The 19,718-nt window shown below is 46.6% G+C and overlaps 1 protein-coding gene across 2 annotated transcripts in view; it reads right to left on the bottom strand.

Moving 5' to 3' along the window:
• Window positions 1-15,938: 15,938 nt before the first annotated feature.
• The window catches only part of ift122 (intraflagellar transport 122 homolog (Chlamydomonas)), a 186,278-nt gene continuing 182,498 nt past the window's right edge, over window positions 15,939-19,718 (bottom strand). For both annotated transcript variants that reach the window (XM_070895828.1, XM_070895829.1), the window contains one exon: window positions 15,939-17,168. In XM_070895828.1, the coding sequence (XP_070751929.1) occupies window positions 17,079-17,168 (90 nt within the window). In that variant the 3' untranslated portion in view covers window positions 15,939-17,078. The remainder of the gene's footprint in view (window positions 17,169-19,718) is intronic.

Raw genomic sequence — 19,718 nt, 5'->3', positions numbered from 1 at the left:
CATCCAATTGCCTGTCTGACATCAAGTCATGGATATAGCTAGAGCTTCCTCCAGTTTAACAATGACAGGATCAAAGCCATCATGTTCTGCCCCTGCCAAAAATACTTCAGCCTGGCCCCAGTCCTGTGTGCTCACTCAGTCTTAATCTAACAGTGTGTAATTGGAGTCCTGTTTGACCCAGAACTGAGCTCAAACTCACCAAAACCTGTTTCCACTTCCAAACCATTGCCCACCTCCATCCTTATGTCACATCTCAATGCTGTTGAACCTCGGATCCATGACTCATTCTCCAGTCTTTAATGTTCTAATGCTCAACTCACTTACTCATCCAAAGCCCAATCACCAGCACTCTATCCCATACCAAGTCCCATTCCCATAACACCATTGACATCACTGATCGCGACTCACTCCCCATCCCCCAGCACATTGATTTTAAAATCTTATTGTTTGCACAGCCTTGCCTTGCCCAGCTTGCCTCTGCAACCTCCTCAGGTCCTACAGATCCCCACCAGCACTCTTTGACCTCGAAATTGGATATAGCCACGAAACAGGCAGTGTTAAGAGGAAGTTTGGCCCGGTGGGCTAGGGGAAGGAAGGGACGAGGCAGAGGAGGCCAAACGGGTGGTCTCAATCTTAGAGACAAAGATGTCCGTGAGCTCCTCACACTTATTGTCAGAGGTGAGGGTGGAGACTGGGGAGAGGGGTTTAAAAAGGTGGTTTGCAGTGGTAATAGAATCCGGGGTTTATCTTTACATTCCAGAATGATTCTGGAATGGCATACTTGTGCAGCTACAGGGAGAAGGCAAAAAAGAAGTAGAAAGAAACAGAAAGGTGACGTCACAGCCAAGGGAGTAAGTGATTGGCTGGTGATTGGTGAGTAGTTTTTCTTTTTTCTCTTCTATAACAGTGAGTAAACTTTAGCATTGTTGTTGCCTATCTAAGGGTTAAGTCATGGCAGGAGAGCTCGGTCACGTGTTATGCTCCTCCTGTACCATGTGGGAACTCAGGGACGACACCAGTGTTCCTGACGACTACGTGTGCGGGAAGTGTATCCACCGCCAGCTCCTGACGGACCGCGTTGCGGAGTTGGAGCTGAGGGTGGATTCACTCTGGAGCATCCATGATGCTGAGAATGACGTGAGTAGCACGTGTAGCGAGTTGGTCGTACCGCAGGGAAAGGGTCCACAGCCAGATAGGGAATGGAAGACCAGCAGGAAGAGCAGTGCAAGGAAGGTAGTGCAGGGGTCCCCTGTGGTCATCCCCCTGCAAAACAGATACACTGCTTTGCGTACTGTTGAGGGGGATGACTCATCAGGGGAGGGCAGCAGCAGCCAAGTTTATGGCACCGTGGCTGGCTCTGTTGCACAGGAGGGCAGGAAAAAGAGTGGGAGAGCGATAGTGATAGGGGATTCAATTGTAAGGGGAATAAATAGGCATTTCTGTGGCCGCAACCGAGACTCCAGGATGGTATGTTGCCTCCCTGGTGCAAGGGTCAAGGATGTCTCGGAGCGGGTGCAGGACATTCTAAAAAGGGAGGGAGAACAGCCAGTTGTCGTGGTGCACATTGGTACCAACGACATAGGTAAAAAACGGGATGAGGTCCTACGAAACGAATTTAAGGAGCTAGGAGCTAAATTAAAAAGTAGGACCTCAAAAGTAGTAATCTCGGGATTGCTACCAGTGCCACGTGCTAGTCAGAATAGGAATCACAGGATAGCGCAGATGAATACGTGGCTTGAGCAGTGGTGCAGCAGGGAGGGATTCAAATTCCTGGGGCATTGGAACCGGTTCTGGGGGAGGTGGGATCAGTACAAACCGGACGGTCTGTACCTGGGCAGGACCGGAACCAATGTCCTAGGGGGAGTGTTTGCTAGTGCTGTTGGGGAGGAGTTAAACTAATATGGCAGGGGGATGGGAACCAATGCAGGGAGACAGAGGGAAACAAAAAGGAGACAAAAGCAAAAGACAGAAAGGAGATGAGGAAAAGTGGAGGGCAGAGAAACCCAAGGCAAAGAACAAAAAGGGCCACTGTACAGCAAAATTCTAAAAGGAAAAAGGGTGTTAAAAAAACAAGCCTGAAGGCTTTGTGTCTTAATGCAAGGAGTATCCGTAATAAGGTGGATGAATTAACTGTGCAAATAGATGTTAACAAATATGATGTGATTGGGATTACAGAGACATGGCTCCAGGATGATCAGGGCTGGGAACTCAACATCCAGGGCTATTCAACATTCAGGAAGGATAGAATAAAAGGAAAAGGAGGTGGGGTAGCATTGCTGGTTAAGGAGGAGATTAATGCAATAGTTAGGAAGGACATTAGCTTGGATGATGTGGAATCTATATGGGTAGAGCTGCAGAACACCAAAGGGCAAAAAATGTTAGTGGGAGTTGTGTACAGACCTCCAAACAGTAGTAGTGATGTTGGGGAGGGGATCAAACAGGAAATTAGGGGTGCATGCAATAAAGGTGCAGCAGTTATAATGGGTGACTTTAATATGCACATAGATTGGGCTAGCCAAACTGGAAGCAATACGGTGGAGGAGGATTTCCTGGAGTGCATAAGGGATGGTTTCCTCGACCAATATGTCGAGGAACCAACTAGCGGGGAGGCCATCTTAAACTGGTTGTTGTGTAATGAGAGAGGATTAATTAGCAATCTCGTTGTGCGAGGCCCCTTGGGGAAGAGTGACCATAATATGGTGGAATTCTGCATTAGGATGGAGAATGAAACAGTTAATTCAGAGACCATGGTCCAGAACTTAAAGAAGGGTAACTTTGAAGGTATGAGGCGTGAATTGGCTAGGATAGATTGGCGAATGATACTTAAGGGGTTGACTGTGGATGGGCAATGGCAGACATTTAGAGACTGCATGGATGAACTACAACAATTGTACATTCCTGTCTGGCGTAAAAATAAAAAAGGGAAGGTGGCTCAACCGTGGCTATCAAGGGAAATCAGGGATAGTATTAAAGCCAAGGAAGTGGCATACAAATTGGCCTGAAATTGCAGCAAACCCGGGGACTGGGAGAAATTTAGAACTCAGCAGAGGAGGACAAAGGGTTTGATTAGGGCAGGGAAAATGGAGTACGAGAAGAAGCTTGCAGCGAACATTAAGACGGATTGCAAAAGTTTCTATAGATATGTAAAGAGAAAAAGGTTCATAAAGACAAATGTAGGTCCCCTGCAGTCAGAATCAGGGGAAGTCATAACGGGGAACAAAGAAATGGCGGACCAATTGAACAAGTACTTTGGTTCGGTATTCACTAAGGAGGACACAAACAACCTTCCGGATATAAAAGGGGTCAGAGGGTCCAGTCAGGAGGAGGAACTGAGGGAAATCCTTATTAGTCGGGAAATTGTGTTGGGGAAATTGATGGGATTGAAGGCCGATAAATCCCCAGGGCCTGATGGACTGCATCCCAGAGTACTTAAGGAGGTGGCCTTGGAAATAGCGGATGCATTGACAGTCATTTTCCAACATTCCATTGACTCTGGATCAGTTCCTATCGAGTGGAGAGTAGCCAATGTAACCCCACTTTTTAAAAAAGGAGGGAGAGAGAAAACAGGGAGTTATAGACCAGTCAGCCTGACATCGGTAGTGGGTAAAATGAAGGAATCAATTATTAAGGATGTCATAGCAGTGCATTTGGAAAGAGGTGACATGATAGGCCCAAGTCAGCATGGATTTGTGAAAGGGAAATCATGCTTGACAAATCTTCTGGAATTTTTTGAGGATGTTTCCAGTAGAGTGGAAAAGGGAGAACCAGTTGATGTGGTGTATTTGGACTTTCAGAAGGCTTTCGACAAGGTCCCACACAAGAGATTAATGTGCAAAGTTAAAGCACATGGGATTGGGGGTAGTGTGCTGACATGGATTGAGAACTGGTTGTCAGACAGGAAGCAAAGAGTAGGAGTAAATGGGGACTTTTCAGAATGGCAGGCAGTGACTAGTGGGGTACCGCAAGGTTCTGTGCTGGGGCCCCAGCTGTTTACACTGTACATTAATGATTTAGATGAGGGGATTAAATGTAGTATCTCCAAATTTGCGGATGACACTAAGTTGGGTGGCAGTGTGAGCTGCGAGGAGGATGCTATGAGGCTGCAGAGTGACTTGGATAGGTTAGGTGAGTGGGCAAATGCATGGCAGATGAAGTATAATGTGGATAAATGTGAGGTTATCCACTTTGGTGGTAAAAACAGAGAGACAGACTATTATCTGAATGGTGACAGATTAGGAAAAGTGACAGATTAGGAAAAGGGGAGGTGCAACGAGACCTGGGTGTCATGGTACATCAGTCATTGAAGGTTGGCATGCAGGTACAGCAGGTGGTTAAGAAAGCAAATGGCATGTTGGCCTTCATAGCGAGGGGATTTGAGTACAGGGGCAGGGAGGTGTTGCTACAGTTGTACAGGGCCTTGGTGAGGCCACACCTGGAGTATTGTGTACAGTTTTGGTCTCCTAACCTGAGGAAGGACATTCTTGCTATTGAGGGAGTGCAGCGAAGGTTCACCAGACTGATTCCCGGGATGGCGGGACTGACCTATCAAGAAAGAGTGGATCAACTGGGCTTGTATTCACTGGAGTTCAGAAGAATGAGAGGGGACCTCATAGAAACGTTTAAAATTCTGATGGGTTTAGCCAGGTTAGATGCAGCAAGAATGTTCCCAATGTTGGGGAAGTCCAGAACCAGGGGACACAGTCTAAGGATAAGGGGTCAGCCATTTAGGACCGAGATGAGGAGAAACTTCTTCACCCAGAGAGTGGTGAACCTGTGGAATTCTCTACCACAGAAAGTTGTTGAGGCCAATTCACTAAATATATTCAAAAAGGAGTTAAATGAAGTCCTTACTACTAGGGGGATCAAGGGATATGGCGAGAAAGCAGGAATGGGATACTGAAGTTGCATGTTCAGCCATGAACTCATTGAATGGCGGTGCAGGCTAGAAGGGCCGAATGGCCTACTCCTGCACCTATTTTCTATGTTTCTATGTTTCTCTGGAACAGTGAACGATTTTGGCAGCAAGTGGAGGGGAGGGCAGGAAAGCAAGAGGTTAATGCCAGAAGAAAGACAAAGTATGACAACATCAGCATCTTGTATCCCAGCTCTACCTCACTACCACTTCTCTCAACCCCTTCACGGTCTCTAAATTGTCAGATTGCTTGTCAGACACCCAGTACTGGATGAGCAGAAATTCTCTCCAATAGAATATTGGGAAGACTGAAGCCATTGTTTTCGGTCCCCACCACAAACTCTGTTCCCTAGTCACCGACTCCATCCCTCTCCCAACTCCTGTCTGAGGCTGAACCAGTCTGTTCGTAACCTTAGTGTCATATTTGACCCTGAAATGAGGTTTCGATCACATAACCGCAGCATAACTAAGAATGTCTATTTCCACCTCCGTAACATCGCCTGTCTCCATCCTTGCATCAGCTCATCCGCTGTTGAAACCCTCATCCATGCCTTTGTTACTCTAGACTTGACTATTCCAATGTGCTCCTGGCTGGCCTCCCACATTCTACCCTACCTAAACTGAAAGTGATCCAAAACTCAGCTGCCCTTGTCCTAATCTGCACCAAGTCCCGCTCACCCATCACCCCTGTGCTCACTGACCTACAATTGGCTTAAGCAATGCCTTGATTTCAAAATTCTTATCCTTATTTTCAAATCCCTCCATATCTCTTTAATCTCATCCAGCCCCACAACCCCCACGAGATGCCTGCGCTCCTGTAATTTTGCTCTCTTGAGCATCCCTGATTATAATCACTCAACTATCGGTGGCCGTGCCTTACATAAAAACATAAGAAATAGGAACGTAAGATCATGGCTGATCTGATCATGGACTCAGGTCCACTTCTCCGCCCACTCCCCATAACCCCTTAACATTTAAGAAACTGTCTATTTCTGTCTCAAATTTATTCAATGTCCCAGCTTCCACAGCTCTCTGAGGCAGCGAATTCCACAGATTTACAACCCTCTGAGAGAAGAAATTTCTCATCTCAGTTTTAAATGGGCGGCCCCTTATTCTAAGATCATGCTCTCTAGTTCGAGTCTCCCCCATCAGTGGAAACATCCTCTCTGCATCCACCTTGTCAAGCCCTCTTATACGTTTCGATAAGATCACCTCTCATTCTTCTGAATTCCAATGAGTAGAGATTCAACCTACTCAACCTTTCCTTATCAGTCAACCCCCTCATCCCTGGAATCAACCGAGTGAACCTTCTCTGAACTGCCTCTAAAGCAAGTGTATCCTTCCGTAAATATGGAAACCAAAACTGCACGCAGTATTCCAGGCGTGGCCTCATCAAGACCCTGTATAGCTGTAGCAAGACTTCCCTGCTTTTATACTCCATCCCCTTTGCAATAAAGGCCAAGATTCCATTGGCCTTCCTGATCACTTGCTGTACCTGCATACTATCCTTTTGTTTTGCAAAAGTACCCCCAGGTCCCGCTGTACTGCGGCACTTTGCAATCTTTCTCCATTGAAATAATAACTTGCTCTTTGATTTTTTTTGTCAAAGTGCATGACCTCACACTTGCACTCCATCTGCCAAATTTTTGCCCACTCACTTAGCCTGTTTATGTTCTTTTGCAGATTTTTTGTGCCCTCATCACACATTGCTTTTCCTCCCATCTTTGTATCGTCACCAAACTTGGCTACGTTACACTCAGTCTCTTCTGCCAAGTCGTTAATATAGATTGTAAATAGTTGGGGTCCCAGCACTGATCCCTGCAGCACCCCACTAGTTACTGATTGCCAACCAGAGAATTAACCTTTTTTCCCCGACTCTGTTGCCTAGGCCCCAAGCTCTGGAACTCCCTGCCTAAACCTCTCCACCTCTCTTTCCTCCTTCAAGATGCTCCTTAAAACCTACCACTTTTACCCGTTTTTGGTCACCTGTGTTAATTTCTACTTATGCGGCTCGGTGTCAAATTGCTTTTTTCTCAAAATACTGCTGTGAAGTGCCTTGGGACGTTTCACTACTTTAAAGGCACTATATAAATTTAAGTTGTTGTTGTGCCTTCCTCATTTCACACACCCATGAAATGCAGCCTGCCCAGTCAGTAGGTGACCAAGAAGAGGGAAAGGAGAGTAAAGAAGAACAAGATTGATTTGAAACTCGCAGCCACCAGCTCCTCAAGGTCAGCCTGCAAGGCCATTTGCTGTGTCCCGCACTGAATGTCAGCAGCCTTCCATCAGCCATGCTGCAACCACTGCGTTAGTCATCAGTACAGTAGGATAGGCAAAGGCACACACAGGACAGTAAGGGAATGCATAAGGGTGATGAGTAGATTTCTCAATGTCATATTGGATGGCTAAATGTATAAAGTTGGATTTTAAAGTTTGCTTTGTGGTGGCTTTTATTTTAGCATTGTGACCAAGAGGATGCTTTGATGGTCAGTAACAGAGGGAAGGTAAGATGTGGGACAAACATTGAAAGGGGAATTGGGGCTGTGGTCACTGGGACTGTCCTGGATATCCTGGCCACAAAGGGGTTGTCTGGGATGCATCCTACCATCTACTTCATCCTGTTCTGCTTCCTCCTCTCCTGTGTCTTCCTCTTCCCTGTGAGCAGATGCTGTAAATGTGAAATGACAGCAAAAATGCTGGAAATACTCAGCTGGTCAGGCAGCACCTCGACCCAAGATGTGAATTCTGTTTCTCTCTCCACGGATGTTGCCTGACCTGCTGAGTATTTCCAGCATGTTCTTTCTTCTCAAAGGCCTTCGTTTACCATCCAAGCTCTTGCAAGCATCCAGCAGCACTCCCTACATACAAGGACACCCTCAAAGCCTCCCTGGTGAAGTGCGACATCACCACTGTTGCCTGGGAGACCCTGGCCGAAGACCGCCCTAGGTGGAGAAAGTGCATCCAGGAGGGCATTGAGCTCTTCGAATCTCAACGCTGTGAGCATGAAGAAGTCAGGCGCAGGCAGCGGAAGGAGTGTGCGGCAAATCAGTGCCACCCCCCTTCCCCCGACAAATATCTGTCCCACCTGTGACAGGGTCTGTGGCTCTCGTGTTGGACTGATCAGCCACCAAAGAACTCACTTTAGGAGTGGAAGCAAGTCTTCCTCGATTGCGAGGGACTGCCTATGATGATGACACACTTAAAAAAAAAATTCACATCTATTGCAGCAAGCCACTTCAATAAAATCAAAAAAACCTAGTCAAAACCTTAAATCCAAACTTAATTGAATGATGTGCGTGTCCATCGCCACTGGCAGCCTGCTTGCGCACCAGGTTAACCAGGCGTGCTTAGGCCCCAACGCTGAATTCAGCCGGACCGCCATCGTGCAGACCGGCACTCGGTTTTGGGTGCCGGGCTGCTGGTTGGGTTGCACGCTGCTCTGTTGGCCCAGTGGAGGCCATGCAGAGTGCGCAGCGGACCGCTCCTTTAAGTGAAAGGGAGGGCTGTTGAACCGCTTCAATGCTACACAGAGCATCCGCGTAGCGCTGCTGATCGCACCCCAAGAGGAGCTGGAGCACACGAGATCGTGCTCAACTTCCTCCGCGGGGCGGTAACCACAATTTCGCGGCCGGCTGTGAATTCGCGCCGGGCGCAAGAAGTCCTGTCTGAGCCGATTACCGCCCCCAATCCAGGAGCTGGAGAATTTCTCCTCCCACTGAAACAGAGAAGGCTAAGAGATTTAATAAAGGTTTTTAAAATGATGAGGTGTTTTCATAGCGAGAGAGGTAAAACTATTTCCTTTAGTTAGGAAGTCAATGATGAGGGATCAATTTAAAATTGTTACTGAGCAGGATTAGCAGTTTCTTCACAGATGTGCAGTATACAATGCTGTGCCACAGGGAGTGGCTGGGGCAGAGAATACTGCACCTTTTGGAAAGGCATATCTCCTACAGCCTTTGAGCTGAATTACCAGGGTTTAGGAATTGCTAAGCGAAAGTAAATTTGAGGCCGTAACCTCTTCCTGTATCTACGGATCTGTCACTCGCTGTGGGTGTGGAATTGCTCAGTGCTGTTCCCAAGCCCTGATGGCTGATTTATTTTCCATTAGTTCTTCAACCTTTTGCTCATGCACATAATAAACTTCATTACCCAGGAGGTCAGGGGAGCCAATATGGTGTATCCCATCATGGGGAGGAATGGATGTTTTCAATTGAAGGTGTACTTAAATGTAATTAGTTGAGGGATACAGAGTTAAAGAATCTCCATCATATCGACCACATGCTGATGTCACACCACCACTCGATATAAACTGGAGGGTTGTGAAGATAGTAACATTATTCACCCATTTGCCTTTGAATCTCATCATTCCAGATTTTCCTTTTGACAGTCTTGGGTCCTTGACTGGGATCTCTGTCCCTACAATTCCTCTGTGCTGTGCTTTAAGACTTATATCGTAACTCCTACACAGCAAGCGAGCTCAAGGTGGGCAAAGAAAACGTTTCAAGGACGCCCTCAAAGCCTCCTTGATAAAAAATGTAGCATCCCCACTGACACCTGGGAATCCCTGGCCGAAGACCGCCCTAAGTGGAGGAAGAGCATCCGGGAGGGTGCTGAGCACCTTGAGTCTCATTGCCAAGAGCATGCAGAAAACAAGCGCAAGCAGTGGAAGGAGCGTGGGGCAAACCTGTCCCACCCACCCTTTCCTTCAGCCACTGTCTGCTCCACCTGTGACAGAGACTGTAATTCCCGTATTGGACTGTTCAGTCACCTAAGAACACACTTTGAGAGTGGAAGCAAGCCTTTCTCGATTTCGAGGGACTGTCTATGATGATGATATTGGAGATGGATGTAGATCTAAGAGTTGCCTGAACAAAGCCAAAGCACATTGGCCTAGATTTCTCAGCCCAGGACAGGACTGAGGAGAATCTGGGCCATCACAGATAAGTTCTGCCATACCTCTGCTTCTCCCCGATCCAGAGGGCAGTCCTTAGGGCACAAGATACACATGGGCGGGAATATGCCTCCGCTGTTTCCATTTGCCCTGAATGCTGGTCATGGGAGCACCTGACACACCCTGGGGTCCAGTGCTCTGTAGGTGGAGGGGTGCCTTGGGCCTTCATCATGTGCAAGTGCTCTCTGGCCCCATCAGCGGTAAAACTCAGACACCTCTTGCTATAGCAACACCACCGTTTCCCCGCCCTGCGATAGAGACCACGGAGCCCACTCCTGCATGCGAACTGCCCCAGGATCGGAGACACAGCTGGGGTCACAATGGCATCTAGAGCTCAGAAAGACTAGGCAGTTATTCTTATCTCAAACACAAAGTTTGTGTCATTATCTAGCGCGAATAAGGATTCCGTAAAAATAAACTAATTTTATTTGAACTTCCCATATACAGAAGCGTTCCCAAGGAGACAATATGGGACAAAAATATTTGAATAACGTATACATGGATTTATAAATATATCAAACAAAACAAAAACACAGTATTGGTTGTTTGTAGTGAAATTAAACACATTTCTGATTTTGCAACAATAAACGCAGAGAGGAAACCCTTCTGGATAGTGTGTTGTGTAATTACTGCTAATATTCGAATAACCTCCATCCTCCGAATACTGATACTGCTATTGTACCTGTCACAGGATGCCTTTTATCTTCCGAGCCTGCACCGTATAAGCAGTTTACTGGACATTGAAACAAGTATTTAAACGTGATGTGATGGCCGGTGCCCATTACACAGATGCACCGTCGGTATTGTCCCTCCGGTATTATCAGGGGATGCAGGCCTACTCCATGCTTGATGAGCCTACTGCACCCAAACTAGCTTAGTCAGCAAATTGTGTACTGGAAGCCTGAGCAAGTGCTCGAGGCTCATTCATGCCTCCGAACATGTGCTAACTAGGGAACTTCCCCACAATGTGGCTGGAGTGCTGAGCAGCCGTTCAGTCACCCAGTGGAAAGTGAAGCCCATTTTATTTTCCCTGGGTGGCTTTGAGCTTGCCCTAACGCCACCTCCAAAGACCATTTCTTCTCCACTGCTGTTCTCCTCCTTCCCACAAAGGTCTTTTCTTCTTCGGCTTTCATTTTAAAGTTTAAATGTAAGAGTTGATAGCTAGAGTCAAATTCCTGTGCCCGATTAGTCCTGTAATTGATAGAGTACAGTGGCACATCATGTGCTTTATAAGGATCTGCACAATTTATGGAACTCACGTCTGCTGGAAGAGGACTAAAAGATGTTTCCCAGTGTAATATTCCTCCATATTTGTGTCAACTGGAAGAATGTTTCAGTAGACAAACTATGAGGGGAGATTCGAACACTTAATTCCAATTTAGATCAATACCAAGAGCTCTGGTAATAATTGTAGGATCTACAATAAAACAATCATTTTTGCCTCGTGCCGCATTGCACTAAAATCATGAGGTGTCCAAAATATGTGCTTCAAGCACAATCTCCTTCAAGTGTGTCAATAATCTCCAAATAAAACTTGACTAGCGTCTTACAGCGCGACAACTGAAAGATCAATATATTAACGGGCTGACATCCACTCAGCTTCTAAGTCTCCTTGTAGACAAGGTCAAAAAAATAATTCTGATAATCCTCTTATTGCTGATTGAGCCTGAAGGCTCTGTGCCTTAATGCGAGGAGTATTCGGAATAAGGTGGATGAATGAACTGCGCAGATAGCAGTTAACAGTTACGATGTGATTGGCATCACGGAGACATGGCTCCAGGGTGACCAAGGCTGGGAACTCAACATCCAGGGGTATTCAGCATTTAGGAAGGATAGACAGAAAGGAAAAGGAGGTGGGGTGGTGTTGCTGGTTAAAGAGGAAATTAATGCAATTGTAAGGAAGGACATTAGCTTGGATGATGTGGAATCGGTAAGGGTGGAGCTACGGAATAACAAAGGACAGAAAACGCTAGTGGGAGTAGTGTACAGGCCACCAAATAGTAGTAGTGAGGTTGTGGTCAGCAGCAAACAAGAAATAAGGGATATGTGCAATGAAGGTACAGCAGTTATCATGGGCTACTTTAATCTACATATTGATTGGGCTAACCTAACTGGTAGCAATGCGGTGGAGGAGGATTTCCTGGAGTGTATTAGGGATGGTTTTCTGGACCAATATGTCGAGGAACCAACCAGAGAGAGCTGGCCATCCTAGACTGGGTGATGTGTAATGAGAAGGGACTAATTAGCAATCTTGTTGTGCGAGGCCCCTTGGGGAAGAGTGACCATAATATGGTAGAATTCTTTAGATGGAGAGTGACAAAGTTAATTCAGAAACTGGGTCCTGAACTTAAGGTAAGGTAACTTTGATGGTATGAAACGTGAATTGGCTAGATTAGACTGGCAAATAATACTTAAAGAGTTGACGGTGGATAGGCAATGGCAAACCTTTAAAGATCATATGGATGAACTTCAACAATTTTACATCCCTGTCTGGAGTAAAAATAAAACGGGGAAGATGGCTCAACCGTAGCTAACAAGGGAAATTAAGGATAGTGTTAAATCCAAGGAAGAGGCATACAAATTAGCCAGAAAAAGTAGCAAGCCGGAGGACTGGGAGAAATTTAGAATACAGCAGAGGAGGACAAAGGGTTTAATTAAGAGGGAGAAAATAGAATACGAGAGGAAGCTTGCCGGAAACATAAAAATGACTGCAAAAGCTTCTATAGATATGTAAAGAGAAAAAGATTAGTGAAGACAAACGTAGGTTCCTTGCAGTCGGATTCGGGTGAATTTATAATGGGGATCAAAGAAATGACAGACCAACTGAACAAGTACTTTGGTTCTGCCTTCACAAAGGAAGACACAAAAAACCTTCCGGATGTACTAGGTCCGAAGGTCTAATGAGAAGGAGGAACTGAAGGATATCCTTATTAGGCGGGAAATTGTGTTAGGGCAATTGACGGGATTGAAGGCCGATAAATCCCCAGGGCCCGATAGTCTACATCACAGAGTACTTAAGGAAGTGGCCCTAGAAATAGTGGATGCATTGGTGATAATTTTCCAACATTCTATCGACTTTGGATCAGTTCCTATCAACTGGAGGGTTGCAAATGTAACACCACTTTTTAAAAAAGGAGAGAGAAAACGGGTAATTATAGACAAGTTAGCCTGACATCAGTTGTGGGAAAATGTTGGAATCAATCATTAAGGATGAAATAGCAGCACATTTGGAAAGCAGTGATAGGATTGGTCCAAGTCAGCATGGTTTTATGAAGGGGAAATCATGTTTGACAAATCTTCTGGAATTTTTTGAGGATGTAACTAGTAGAGTGGACAGGGGAGAACCAGTGGATGTGGTGTATTGGGACTTTCAAAAGGCTTTTGACAAGGTTCCACACAAGAGATTGGTGTGCAAAATCAAAGCACATGGTATTGGGGGTAATGTGCTGACGTGGATAGAGAACTGGTTGGCAGACAGGAAGCAGAGAATTGGGATTAACGGGTCCTTTTCAGAATGTCAGGCAGTGACTAGTGGAGTGCCGCAGGGATCAGTGCTGGGACCCCAGCTCTTTACAATATACATTAACGATTTAGATGATGGAATTGAGTGTAATATCTCCAAGTTTGCAGATGACATTAAATTGGGTGGCGGTGTGAGCTGTGAGGAGGATACTAAGAGGCTGCAGGGTGAGTTGGACAGGTTAGGCGAGTGGGCAAATACATGACAGATGCAGTATAATGTGGATAAATGTCAGGTTATCCACTTTGGAGGAAAAAACACGAAGGCAGAATATTATCTGAATGGCGGCAGATTAGGAAAAGGGGAGGTAAAGCGAGACCTGGGTGTCATGGTTCATCAGTCATTGAAGGTTGGCATGCAGGTACAGCAGGCAATGAAGAAGGCAAATGGTATGTTGGCCTTCATAGCGAGGGGATTTGAGTATAGGAGCAGGGAAGTCTTACTGCAATTGTACAGGGCCTTGGTGAGGCCCCACCTGGAATATTGTGTTCAGTTTTGGTCTCCTAATCTGAGGAAGGATGTTCTTGCTATTGAGGGAGTGCAGCGAAGGTTCACCAGACTGATTCCCAGGATGGCAGGATTGACATATGAGGAGAGACTGGATCGACTGGGCCTGATTCAATGGAGTTTAGAAGGATGAGAGGGTATCTCATAGAAACATATAAAATTCTGACGGGACTGGACAGGTTCGATGCAGGAAGAATGTTCCTGATGTTGGGTAAGTCCAGAACCAGGGGACATAGTCTTAGGATAAGGGGTAAGCCATTTAGGACTGAGATGAGGAACTTCTTCACTCAGAGAGTTGTTAACCTGTGGAATTCCTGACCTAAGAGAGTTGTTGATGCCAGTTAAAGAGGGAGTTAGATATGGCCCTTGCAGCTAAAGGGATCAAGGGGTATGGAGAGAAAGCAGGAACGGGGTACTGAAGGAATGATCAGCCATGATCTTATTGAATGGTGGTGCAGGCTCGAATGGCCGGATGGCCTAATCCTGCACCTATTTTCTATGTTTCTATGCATACGTCACGTCTGGGGGAGGGGCAAATTCTTTCGTCCTCAAAATGAGGTCAGTAGGGGTTGGGGTTGGAATCTTATTTCAGCCAGTGTCAGAATCAAGCACTCTAGAGATAAGGTACAAACCAAATTAGACACACATCTACACTGTCCCATCAAACACTCCCAGGGCAGGTACAGCACGGGTTAGATACAGAGTAAAGCTCCCTCTACGGTGTCCCATTAAACACTCCCAGGGCAGGTACAGCACGGGGTTAGATACAGAGTAAAGCTTCCTCTACATTGTCCCATCAAACACTCCAAGGGCAGGTATAGCACAGGTTAGATGCAGAGTAAAGCTCCCTCTACACTGTCCCATCAAACACTCTCAGGGCAGGTACAGCACGGGTTAGATACAGAGTAAAGCTCCCTCTACACTGCCCCATCAAACATTCCCAGGACAGGTACAGCACGGGTTCGATACAGAGTAAAGCTCCCTCTGCACTGTCCCATCAAACACTCCCAAGGCAGGTACAGCACGGCTTAGATACAGAGTAAAGCTCCCTCTCTACACTGTCCCACCAAACACTCCCAGGGCAGGTACAGCACGGCTTAGATACAGAGTAAAGCTCCCTCTACACTGTCCCATCAAACACTCCCAGGGCAGGTACAGCACGGGTTAGATGCAGAGTAAAGCTTCCTCTACACTGTCCCATCAAACACTCCCAGGGCAGGTACAGCACGGGTTAGATACAGGGTAAAGCTCCCTCTTCACTGTCCCATCAAACACTCCCAGAGCAGGTACAGCTCGGGTTAGATACAGAATAAAGCTCCCTCTACACTGTCCAAACAATACACCATAATCCAAGTCTTCTACTGCACCAATCTGAGAATCTCAATGACCTGCCGAATCCAACCTCATGGTCTCACCAAATAAGATCGACAACTGACGATCAAACATTGCAGCGCGGTGCTCCTGGAGTGAAGCCCAGCCCAGCAGGAGTAGGTATCAGGGCATCGGTTGAATCCTCCCATTTTATCTCTGTGAATTGTGTGATCTCCTGCTGTGTTCTCCAAGCAGACGAGACTCTATCAGAAGTGTGCAAGTGAAAAATGTACCCATCAACAACAGAATGTGGACACTTGCTGTAAACCTGCCTTCTCTGGTTGTGACTGCCCAAAGCTTATTTCATGCACAGAGAGACGAGACTTTCATCCCACCAGTCGGGTCTGGATCTGCCTCAAATCACAGGGATACTATCAATCTGCAGAACACCTTCATCTTTTGGGTGAGCTCCTTTGTTGGTTCAGGCGTAGCTACAATATCACAACACAAAGCTGCCCATCCACTACTGACTGGAAAATAACCTTCATCGAACCCTGCATATAAATGAGAAGATTGTGTTGGACAGTGTGAAATGGAAAAACACAGTAGGCATCACGTGACTGAGCTCCAAACCCTTCAGTTAAACTTACTGAGAGAAGAAAATTCATCCTCACTCCAAACATGTTTGTGAAGGTGTTGTTCATCCAGTCACTATAAAATGCTACATAGGCTGGGGGTTTGTTTATGGGCAACTGAAGTTTATTTTGGTAGTTATGTTGACAGTTATGATTACCTTTTGTAGACGGGTTGACTTGGGTGGATGTGGCCTCATTTCAGTTTCTGTAGAATGTGTTAATTTTCCATCCAGGTACGAGACAAAACAAGTTACTTAAATTGCACCAAAACAGCATGGATGTGTTCGTTCAAACCCGCAGCAACTGTTTTATTCAGCGAGGGAGGAAACACTTTGAGCTTGCATAAGGTGAAGTTACGCATCTCTTGCTTTAAGTGCAATGTTTTTTGAGGAGATAGGTGGGGGAAGAAAGGAACTAAGTGGACAGCCACCACTTGTGGATTGGGCATTTGCTTCAGTTGTTTTTGATGGTTTAAAAAAAAATCAGTAAACACAAAGGGGATAATTTTACAGATGGCAGGGGGGAGGGTGTGGGGGAGCCTCGAATCTATTTTTGCTTGATAACATACTTCAAACCAATATCATGCCCCAAGGCTGAGGCTCTGTGCCAGTAGTAAACTTGTAAAGTCAGCCCTACAGTGTGCACAGACCCTGGGACCTGTTTGCAGTTGTTATTATCCAGTTATGGCCCAACAAGACTTCTATCTGCCTCACTTGTTGCCAGCCCATATCTCTCGAAAGCCTACCTGACTCATGGGAGGGGAATGGTCAGGGGAAAACTGATGACATTAGGGCAAATTAAACTGAGCCTGTGGCTGGTAGGGAATTATCTACCACCACACAAACACCATGCGCCCAATGCCACAGTGCTTTTAGAAATAGTCACATCCAATACAGGAATCAGCCTCTTTCAGTTAACAACCATGAACATCATGTAACATACAGTCCTTATTGTTTCATTTTATAAACACTCACTAGATCAACAGTCAAAATTCAGATAACGGGAGTGAATCTTTCAACACGTTCAAGTTCTGGATTCAGCTTTCTAAAACCATAATGCCAGCCTCTACGTGCCTGCCACACACACACGTGTCGCCTGTTCTGGAGTCAGCTTGCAGCAAACCGAGGTACAACAGAAGCTGCCTTAAATACTATCAACACCCGATGTAAAATTCTCCGGGTCGTGACTCCCATACTAAAGGAATGGAAAGATCCTTCTCAATCTTTGGCTGTGCCACGTTGATCATGGACTGGGTTCATCGATTGGCCGGCGACAGTATGGGCAGCAGTTGTGTTGAAGAACAAGCAATTCATAGTCTTCACTGTGAAACATCTGTGGGTGAAGGGCAACAGTGGTAAAGTAGGGCTGGGCAAAGCAGAGTGAGTCAGGCAATAATTGAAGTAAACAATGCTAAATATGAATAAATACAAGATAACCCAGTGGGTAAATATGAATACACTCAATGGAGAGATGAAAGGTGAGAATGAACAGAGAGACATAGGGATTCAAATACAAGTTGGACATCTGTGACATAGTCAACGTATTTACTGAGGTGTACGAAAGTATGGGCCTTACGCTAAACATCCGTAAGGCAAAGGTCCTCCACCAGCCTGTCCTCACCGCACAGCACTGCGCCCCACCCCGCCCCACCCATCAAGATCCACGGTGCGGCCCTGGATAACGTGGAACATTTCCCATACCTCGGGAGCCACTTATCAACAAGAGCAGACATTGACGACGAGGTTCAACACCACCTCCAGTGCGCCAGTGCAGCCTTCGGCCGCCTGAGGAAAAGAGTGTTTGAAGACCAGGCCCTCAAATCCACCACCAAGCTCATGGTCTACAGGGCTGTAGTAATACCCGCCCTCCTGTATGGCTCAGAGACATGGACCATATACAGTGGACACCTCAAGTCGCTGGAGAAATACCACCAACGGTGTCTCCGCAAGATCCTACAAATCCCCTGGGAGGACAGACGCACCAACGTTAGTGTCCTCGACCAGTCCAACATCCCCAGTATTGAAGCACTGATCACACTTGATCAGTTCCATTGGGCAGGCCACATTGTTCGCATGCCAGACATGAAGCTCCCAAAGCAAGCGCTTTATTCGGAACTCCTTCACGGCAAACAAGCCAAAGGTGGGCAGAGGAAACGTTACAAGGACACCCTCAAAGCCTCCCTGATAAAGTGCAACATCCCCACCGACACCTGGCAGTCCCTGGCCAAAGACCGCCCTAATTGGAGGAAGTGCATCCGGGAGGGCACTGAGCACCTCGAGTCTCATCACCGAGAGCATGCAGAAAACAAGCCCACCCTTTCCCTCAATGACTATCTGTCCCACCTGTGACGGGGACTGTGGTTCTCATATTGGACTGTTCAGCCACCTCAGGACTCATCTTTAGAGTGGAAGCAAGTCTTCCTCGATTGCGAGGGACTGCCTATGATGATGATGGACCTCTGTGCTCCGGCACCCTCGGGAGCTGGCCGTCTGTGGATGGCTCCCTCAGCACCCAAGCACACACTCACTGACTGACAGCCCCTCCAGCCAATTGCCGCACAGATTCACTGACTGACAGCCGCTCCAGCCGATTGCCGCACACACTCACTGACTGATAGCCGCTCCAGCCAATCGCCGCACACACTCACTGATTGACAGCCGCTCCAGCCAATTGCCGCACACACTCACTGACTGACAGCCGCTCCAACCAATTGCCACACAGACTCACTGGCTGACTGACAGCCACTCCCAGCGATGGTTAACGTGGTTTGATGCTCTTTTTTTTATAAACCCTCCTCTCCCTCAGGCCCGACTAATGCCAAACCACGGATGTTTCTGGACCAGAGAGGTCCAACCTGTACACAGTTTCCTGAAAGTACAAGTGCAGATAGATAAAACCATTAAAAAAAGATCAACAGCATTTTGGGTGATATAAATATGGTCATAACATACAAGGGTGAAGAAGTAATGATATATGTATACAACACATTGGTTTGGCAACAAAGCACAGAGGACAGCTTTGGGTGTCCCATTATAGAAAAGGCATTAAAACCAAGCTTACATTAGTCCCACTGAGCTGGACAATGAAGCAAGGGGACAGCAGGGAAGTAGGGTAGTCAGTAGTTTAGGAAAGGGGAATGGGACATGGGTCTCATGGATAAGATGAGCTTAGCGAGGGCATGAAGGGTGTTAGGAGGGAAATTGGAAAAAGATGCAGGTTCAGGGGGAAGGCTTGGCTTGGTGGACGAAGGAAAGTGGGGAAGCAACAGAGGCAGCTGAATGTATGGTCTCAATCTTAGTCACCAAGAAATCCATGGGCTCCTTGCACTAGTTGGAGGTGAGGGTGGAGGGGGAATGGGAGAGGCATTTAAGCAGGCAGTTGATAGTGAGGAAAATAAGCCAGGCATTTATTTTAGCTACCAGGATGATTCTAGGGTTCTGGGCACTTTTTGCAGAGGAGAGTGAGGAGATTTGAGATGTTGTCTAACAAGATCTGGTGATGAATGGCTAAACCAGATACACTCAAGTCTGTGCCCCTTGGATGGAGTGAAAATGGGGGCCATACCAGGAAGGTTGACCAGGATATAAAATTGGGCAGAGTGTAAAATGTGCATTGTTCCTGCCGGCTGGGTGAAGTTAAAATCCTGGCTTAAGCAGGTGGGAGTTCGAAAGTGCAGCTGTAAGTGACTTGGGGGAAGAGATAATGTTTCTAGGAGTGGACGTAGAAGGAAGTGGAATTGGAAGGAGGTAAGGAGATGTGGGTGGTGAGGGATATAAGGAAGTGGTTGGAGATGGCCTTGTCTGTGATTGAGACATAGGAACCAGGGGAATAGGGAGGCTGCAGGAGATAAGCTCGAGGGGGGAGGCGTGAATATGGAGGAAT

Source organism: Pristiophorus japonicus, chromosome 12 (assembly GCF_044704955.1).
Source record: "Pristiophorus japonicus isolate sPriJap1 chromosome 12, sPriJap1.hap1, whole genome shotgun sequence".
Lineage (NCBI taxonomy): Eukaryota > Metazoa > Chordata > Chondrichthyes > Pristiophoridae > Pristiophorus > Pristiophorus japonicus.
Note: the sequence above shows the minus strand (reverse complement) of the source record. Positions and strands in the feature narration are given on the sequence as shown.